Source organism: Buceros rhinoceros, unplaced genomic scaffold, assembly GCF_000710305.1.
Source record: "Buceros rhinoceros silvestris isolate BGI_N320 unplaced genomic scaffold, ASM71030v1 scaffold980, whole genome shotgun sequence".
Lineage (NCBI taxonomy): Eukaryota > Metazoa > Chordata > Aves > Bucerotiformes > Bucerotidae > Buceros > Buceros rhinoceros.
In genome coordinates, this window is record NW_010389953.1 from 5919 (window position 1) to 13942 (window position 8024).

The following is an 8024-nucleotide window of genomic DNA, read 5'->3' on the forward strand; positions in this document are numbered from 1 at the left end:
AGCTTCATGCTGCAGGTCTGCAGGCTGCTGGCCGAGCGGCCAGGCAGGACCAAGCGCCACATCTCTCGGCTGCTGCTGGCTCCTCGGTGCTGGCACTCCTGGAACGCCTCTGTGTGTGCATGGTCATGGCCCAGCCCAGCAGGGCAGGGCAGCTCCCCAGCAGGTCCCTCGCCAGCCCCACTGACCCCCGTCTTTCAGCTGCCACCAGCCTGTCTTGACCAGTAGTGCCTTCAGCAACGCCCCTGCCCACCCAGCGGAGGGTCGGTGCAGGAGGGAGAGAGCTGCACAGCACTCTTCTCCTTTCTGAAACTCCCGTGTCTTTGGGGCCAGGCCACATCACGGGATGGGAGCCACTGGGGATGACAGCGCTCTGCTCCGAACAGCCATCGGAGCGATCTGGAGCTTGGCAAGCCCCCCCACAACCCCTCTCTTCTCTTTGATAACACAGACATCAGCAAAATCCCATATCCAGCGCAAGATTTTCGCAGTTTGCCAAGTGATCGTTGGTGAAGGCTGGACATGGTGGTTCTCTTTCTCTTCGCAGCTTTGCTGCAAGGTGAGTGGGCAAGGGACCAGCTCTGCCACCTCTTACATGGACGAGAACAGACAAAGGTGGAACAGGGGTCATGGGCACATCCTGGGCTAAATCCCCACTTGGACACTAGTCACCTCCACCTGCAAGACGGAAACTGACCAAACCTCCCTGCCCACTCAAAGCCCGCAGAGAGCCAGCAAAGGCTTGGCCAGAGCTGAGAAGGAGAATCCCAGCTCCCCCTTGCTGGGCGCTGCAGTCAGACACTTGTGCCTGCGCAACGGTCTGCAGGGAGAAGCGAGCTGCCAGAGCAGGCAGGGTTCACAAACACCACAGGTTCTTCTCAGACGTTTGCGGTTAACTGCTGCCCTGAGCTCCGGGCAGGGCTGGCAGGGCTGAAAGGGTTTGGGCCGTCGAGGGGTTCCCCATCGGTGCCGTGACACAGGGCAGTGGCTCTGCCCTGCCAGTTCGCCTCAAGTGGATAACGTAGCAGGGAAGGAAGGTAACACACCACATCCAAAATAAACTCTGAACTCCCACTGGTGCCGCTCATAATCACGCCCCTGACTCGAGGATTTGGTCATCCCTAAGTAACGAAAAACTTCTGTTTCTTTCCCCAAAAGAGGTGGTTTCAAGCACCCTCTACGGACACAGGTTTTTGACAGGTGAGGCTGGAGGATCAGTCACCCACCAGTGCTTCTACTCCATCACACCAGCCAACAAACACGACCGAAAATATTGGTGCAAAATAGAAAGAAGCGGAATTTGCTCCACCATCATTTCTACAACCGGCTACACCTCAAAGGACCATGTGGGGCGAGTGTCTCTCAAGGACATCCCCCAGAACGGCACCTTCATGGTGACGATGTCAGAGCTAAAGAGCAGCGATACAGGGACCTACCGATGTGGTATTGGTGCCACCAACAGAGACCTGTACGTCCGCCTGAACCTGGTGGTTTTGGCAGGTAGGATGCTGGCAGAGGAGAGGGGAGCTTGGCTGGCAGGGAGGGTTTGGGGACAGGTGCTGGAGCATCCGCATTACCTTTTTCTACCCTGTGCTGTTAACCAGGTATTTACAACAGAGGGGTATGAAAGTCTCCAGATTTGGCCAAACCAGCTGTTCCTAAATGTGACAGGAAACCCTCTCCTGCCTGCCTGCGGGCTGGGTGCCGGAGGATGCCTGCCACGCTCTCTCCCTACAGATGCTGTTACATTGAGGCCAACTGAGCTTGTCTGGGGGGAAGCCCACAGCTCTGTCACAGTCCTGTGCCCACCTGGGGACACCCAAGGCAGCAAGAAGAGGTTCTGGTGCAAACTGGGGAGAACTGGCTGCGCTCTCATAGCCGATACCGATGGCTACGTGGGAAAGGGTTACCAAGGACGAATCTCTATCACCCCTCAGGAGAGCTCTGGAGCTTTCAAAATCTTGATAAATGACTTAAAAAAGGAAGACTCGGGACTCTACAGGTGTGGGAGAGGAAGGCTGAGTGCTCAGGACGGCTCACGGGTGGTGGCTCTGCAGGTGACCACAGGTAGGACGGGGTGCTGGGGGCTGCACATGCTGCGCAGGTTCCTCGCAGCTCCGGCTGAGGAACGTGGAATGCTAACACAGCCCTCTCCAACCTGCAGCCTCCACTCTTCCCAAGAGACCCAAATTTCTCAGCAGCACTGTTGGAGACTCGCTGTCCGTGAAGTGCCACTACGATCCCAGCAGGAACTACGAGAAGCAGTACTGGTGCAGGTGGAAGGAAGCGAGCTGCGAGCTGCTTGTGGATGCCGATGGGTTTGTGCACGAGTCCTACAAAGGGCGAATACAAATAACCAGCAGCAACCGGGAGGACGGGACTTACACGGTGGTGATGGGCCACCTGCAAGAGGAGGATGCAGGATGGTACTGGTGCGGGGCTAGAAACGGACACGTGGAGCACACGTCCGCGGTGAAGCTGCTCATCTGGAAGGGTAAGTGGTGGGGTGGAACACGATAAATCCCTTTTCTTTTTTTAAAGGGCTCTTTCCTCTTCATGGGCTTGAGGAGAATAGAGCGTCCTTTGTACCCTGCGTAAAGGCAACAACAACAGGAGAAATATCAGCCGCGTGTTTTGCCTCACAGTTATTAGCAAGTACCTGAGGTCATGGCAGGGGTTTTCGGGGGCAGGGATGAAGCTGAGCTCCCAGAGGAAATCTGGTTTGTTTGAATTATATTTCTGATTATTTACGAGGCAAACCCCTAACATACGACAACCTGATCCTAGCAGGAGCCGCGCAGGTCGTGTGCTTTGCTCTGATGAGCTGAAGGTTTTAGAAAGTGCAGCAAGTAAATGCTCTGCTCCATGTGAGTGTTCCGCTGGTGAGGACAGCGATAGTGGGGTTAAAGTGTGAACATTTGCCAGGTATCAATGGGTGTTCATTGGTTCTCCCAAGCTGCTTTCTGTAAGGCTCAAAGGAAAATAGAAATCCTTGGGTCTGGTCATATGGTGCTGCCTACTTTTCCGTGCTGAGATGCAAGGTGAAACACGTAAACCTTTGGTAAATCTAACATGCTGTCTCTGCCAAAAGATGGTTATTCACGCCTCAAAATAATTTTCTCTGTCGAAACCTCTTCTTCACCAGACCCAGAAATACCCAGTCCTGTGAAACCTGCTTTATCAAGTCCGGCCCCCTCCGTCACACCCACCCAGAGGAGCATCAGGGGCCTGACCTACACAATGGGCACTGTCACTGAGAACTCCATCACGCCCACCCAGAGGAGCATCAGAGGCCTGACACACACCACGGGCACCATCACCGAGAGCTCCATCACACCCACCCAGAGGAGCACTAGGGGCCTGCCACACACCACGGGCACCATCACCGAGAGCTCCAACACCCTGCTGCCCACTGCCTCCCCCCGCACCTCTGTAACCTCCTCAGGCGAAATCTATCACAAGAGGTAAGTTCACGGCCACGTTCTCACTGTCTCAGGTTTACAACCTGTCTGACCCATTTCCCAGGGCCCGGCAGAGGTTGTGCGCAGGCTGCAGGTTGAAAACCCTGGTAGGAGACATTAGTAACCAGAGAAGCAGAAGAGGAGGGTATCTCACGGCTGTCTGTGGCATGTGTTGTTGAACCTGTCTCTAAATCCTGTGGTGCCGGCCACTCCTGGAGATCAGGTGCCAGAGTCAATAGATGTTCTCCTGTGTTTTTTTTTTGTCTCAGTATGGAGTCAGGGCATTAGGAAACATCAGGCTTGAGCAATAACACTGGTGAATCAGTAGCTGCTTCAGCCTTCACTGCACGTGTTATCCAAGCTCTTATAGGCAGCCAGTAACCCAGGTGGTGTTTGGGTGCTTGGTATTGCATAAGGAGCCGTCTTTGGGCAAGGTTAACCAAAATGCTGTGAGTTCTTTTGACCAGTAATTATTCCACAGTACTTCTCCACATAAGCCTGGCGGCTCACCCCAGTGCAAGTGGTTTTCCCTGTGAATTCACCTCCTGTGCTTCCTGTTACACAGGATGTCTCTGAGCAGCTCTTACACCTTCCACCGAGGCTGCGGCCACCACCCAGCGCCCGGGGAAGTGGTTGGCATCATTGGTGCAGATGCATCGATATTGCAGTGTCAGTCACAAGTGAAGACAAACAGTGCGTTTTCCTTTTGGAGGGGCTCCCTCAGTGGAGCATGAACCCCACCAGGCAGAGCAGAGGGAGCTCTAGAAATTACTTCCTCATAAGCCAAGCTCCAGATCAGATGATTGCATTTCTACTTGACTTCGTTGACTGTTTTCCTTTGATTTAGTCAGAGTTTACAACTCCTTTACACTCTTCGGTGTAAAGACAGCCTGCCTGAAAGTACTTCAGCCCTGTAGCTGAATCAAAGTCCAGTTTAATTCTGATGGTTCATCTTTCCAGCTCATCAGGCGAATCACTTCTGCTCCCGGTTGTGTTACCAGCTCTGATTTTACTCGCTGTCACTATTCTTGTCCTGACCAGAGTAAAGCTTCGGAAGGAGATGGGTAAGCTGGCCGGACAACCCCTTTCAGGCTGGGGTTGTTTGCTTTGCAGTGGCTTTGCTTGTGATCCCCAAGAGCTGGAGTCTGACCCGCTGCAGGTTTCTACCTCTGGGGACACAAGGAGGACCTCTGGGGCTCCATCCTGCAGCCAGGCAGCCTGGACGGGCACCTGCGCTGCCCAGCAAGCAACAGCCGAGAGAAGCTGCTTTTTTAAAAAAAAATATGCATTAACAAAAAGCAAATGAAGGAAACGGAAATTCTGAGGTCATGCTGACAGAAAGCTTGAGCTTTTGGTTACAAAAATATGCATTAACAAAAAGCAAATGAAGTAAACGGAAATTCTGAGGGCCTGCTGAAAGCAAGGTTGAGCTTTTGTGTACAGAGGATTTATAGCTTCACGAGTGCTCGGAAATCCTGCAGCATAAAGGGCAGGGAGCTGCGCAGTGCCAGCAGCCGCATGCTGGGCAGCTGCTGGGAGCCAAATCCACCTGCTCAGCACAAAGCTGACAGAGACTTACCCCAAAGGTCCTTGCTTATGGTTTTCTAAAGTAGATGGATAGGTCTTATTCTGTAACATATTGTGTCCCCAGAGGTAGATTAGGGACAAACCCCTTCAGCAACAGTGGTGCTGGGTGGAAACGTGTTATTCACTAGCATGGAACCGGGACACAATGGGCCTGATGCAGTGTCCCTCAGGACATGTGGGTGGATTTAGAGGGGCGTTAGAGGAGGTGGTCCCTCCACTGCCAGTGTGTTTGATTTTAAGGAGAAGAAAGAAGTGCCGTAGGAACCCTGGAAGCAGTGTCGGGTCGGGCTGCTCTGAACCCTGTGAAAGAGCCAATGGGGGAAAGCCCAGCTGCAGGAAAAGTGCACGGATGCAGGACAGACTCGGGCAAATGCAGGTGGCTGTTGCCTGGGACTGGCAGTGGCCGTCTCCCTCGGTAGAAGAAAATAAAAACAAATGCCAAGCAGAGGATTTGCAGCTTAGTGCATGAAACGCCTCCACAGTTCAGACACCAAGTTTGCAGCCCAGGAATCAGCATTTCACGGTCCAGGATTTACGTCCTGATGCCAAATGATTGCCTTTATTCCTTACCAAGAAATGTTGAGCCATCAATTTCAAAAGACTTGGATTAAATCCTATAAATGTTTTATAAATGTATTATGGCATCAATTATAATTTTTGCTTACGCATTGCAACGTGTTATCGCTCTTCCCGCTTACTTGTTTCAATAAAGTCTGATTGCTTATGGCCTCTTGCAATATCACCCACAGGCAATTCTTGTTCGCTGTGTTGCAATCATATCCTTCTTCTTCGTGAAGGATAAGCTACGTTATCCTTGGAAGAGTCAGGATGCCCCACACATGCGGAAGAATCTGTGTCTTCTGGCAAAATATAAGAAAATATGAGTGGGTCTGTCTCGAAGTCCTAATACTCTTCAGAGAGAAGCTCTTGTAGAAAACATTCCCAGCAAATATTTTAAAGTACAGCAAATTTGTGGAAATCTCTGTCAGTGAAATGAACTCTTCTCTATTAAAAAAATGAGGTCCAAATTTAGTAGAATAGCACTTCGAAAAAGATTTGGTGATGGCATCTCCCATTCTTATTACCACACACCTAGATCCCAACTCCCAAATCGTATCAGCAGGGTCAGACAGTTGCAGAGGGAAATAACCAATTGTGACAACTTGCACCTCTGGAAAGACCCACAACCCCTGTGCACAGACTTGGCTTTACAGACAGAAGCTGTATGAAGGGTTCTTGCAGTCCCAAATATAAAGAATGGAAAGGGAAAAAGTACCTTCCCCTAAAAGCTTGAAAATTAACAACTGCAAAACAACTTCTGCAAAAAACTTCTAAAACCACGACTGTAACCCAGAAGCTGCTGGTTGTGCCCTTTGTTCCTAGACGTCTGCTTTGATGTGAAGGCCAGGAAAACTCTTCTCCTAAGCAGCGGGTTGAATCCAGAAGCACTCCCCAACCCAGGTCTTTCTTGCTCTCTGCTCTCAGGACTCCATGAAATATCAGACCCACTTAAAATACCAAATTTGGCATAAAACCAGAAACACCCATAAAACCACCTGTAAAAATATTGTAGAGAAGCAGTGCCAGGTCACAGCTTTTCTGGCTGGTTGGTGTGTTTATTTACAGCAGCACTACAGCAAACACACACTTTTCAAGGTGCTGAGGAAGCCCTGGGGCAGAACTGTCTTCCACCAAAGCCCCCGCGTACTCAAACGTGGACGTTTCCCCACGGAAAGCTGAGGCTCAGCGATAAACCACAAAGCCCCCGGCACTGCGTGCTGAGAGCTGCATCCCCGCAGGCTGCCCCAGTGCCACTCGCTCCATGGTTTGTGGAAGAGAGAATAAAATCATGCATCTCTAATGGAGCTACTCGAGTGCAAGCGTGTCTGTCCAGCAGAGGCAGGAAAAGGGGGGAAGGGAAAGGGAAGGCTGGGGAGGACGAACCCTCGTGGCCTCAGGTTTGCTGAGTGTTAGGCAAAAAATTCGGATTTTCTGCTTATTTTTTAAAAATCTTTGTCCATTAGGTCATTTTGCAGCACATAAACCGTATCTAACTTCAGTCTGTCCAAGATACTCAAATTCTCAAGTGTTGTTTCCCCCCACCTCTTCAGCAGAGCCACCCCAAACTTCCAGATCAAATGGTTCCAGCCCGAGCACAGCCCCTGACCCTGGTTTTGGTTTGGTTTGGCAGGTAAGTTAAGCACCACACTGCAAACTGGGCTTTGGCCTGATATAAAAGCAAGCTGGGGGTTGTTTGCTTTCTGGAGATGCTAAATTCCTCCGGAACTTGTGACTTGGCAGGAGGATGCTTCCTCCTCTGTTAAGGTAAATAAATATATTTGCATGAGACAACAGAACAGCTTTACCAGAAGCCTGAAGGGTGAAGACGGTGGCTCGGTTCAAGGAAGTGTTCATCCACCCGGAACTTGATTTTCCTCCCCAAGATGCACAAGCAGTTGCAGGTCCCCACAGCCACGTTCTGCCAGGACTTCCGCTGCCCACAACCCCATCGCCTTCCTCCCGCGAGCCCAGGCTCTTTAAAACCCATCTCCGTGCAAACTGCCGGACTGAGACAAGGCGAGTGGGGAAGTGGCGTGAGGCACCGTGGAGAGGTGTTTGGGAGAGCGGGAGGTGAGGAGAGCAAACACACCTGTGCCTGCTGCGGCCAAGCACGAGCAGCTCTGTCCAAGAATAAAAAGCAATGCCACTAGCAGGCGGAGAAGCAGCACTGGTGGGAAGGACACGGCTCACAGTGTCTGCTGGTCAGGGTCCCCAGCAGACGACCCTGTGCGAGCACAGCAACAGCCTTCCTCGCCTCAAAAGCTCCTTCCTCACCTCAAAAGCTGCACGTTCACAGGAAGAATGGAGCTCAACGCCCTTAGCTGGAGGAAAAGTTCTTCCAAGGCTGCCTTTAAGATCTGACAAATTTGCTAAACGTCCTGACTCCAGGTCAGGACCTTGCTGCTCTCAGGTGCAGCA

At 51.6% G+C, this 8024-nt stretch overlaps 1 protein-coding gene across 1 annotated transcript in view; it reads left to right on the forward strand.

Annotated features, from left to right (window-relative positions):
- Window positions 1–519: 519 nt before the first annotated feature.
- Window positions 520–8024, forward strand: part of LOC104493071 (polymeric immunoglobulin receptor-like) — a 14434-nt gene continuing 6929 nt past the window's right edge. The window contains exons 1-5 of the mRNA XM_010135696.1: window positions 520–556; window positions 1156–1497; window positions 1876–2064; window positions 2162–2491; window positions 3143–3461. Coding sequence (XP_010133998.1) covers window positions 520–556; window positions 1156–1497; window positions 1876–2064; window positions 2162–2491; window positions 3143–3461 — 1217 coding nt within the window. The remainder of the gene's footprint in view (window positions 557–1155; window positions 1498–1875; window positions 2065–2161; window positions 2492–3142; window positions 3462–8024) is intronic.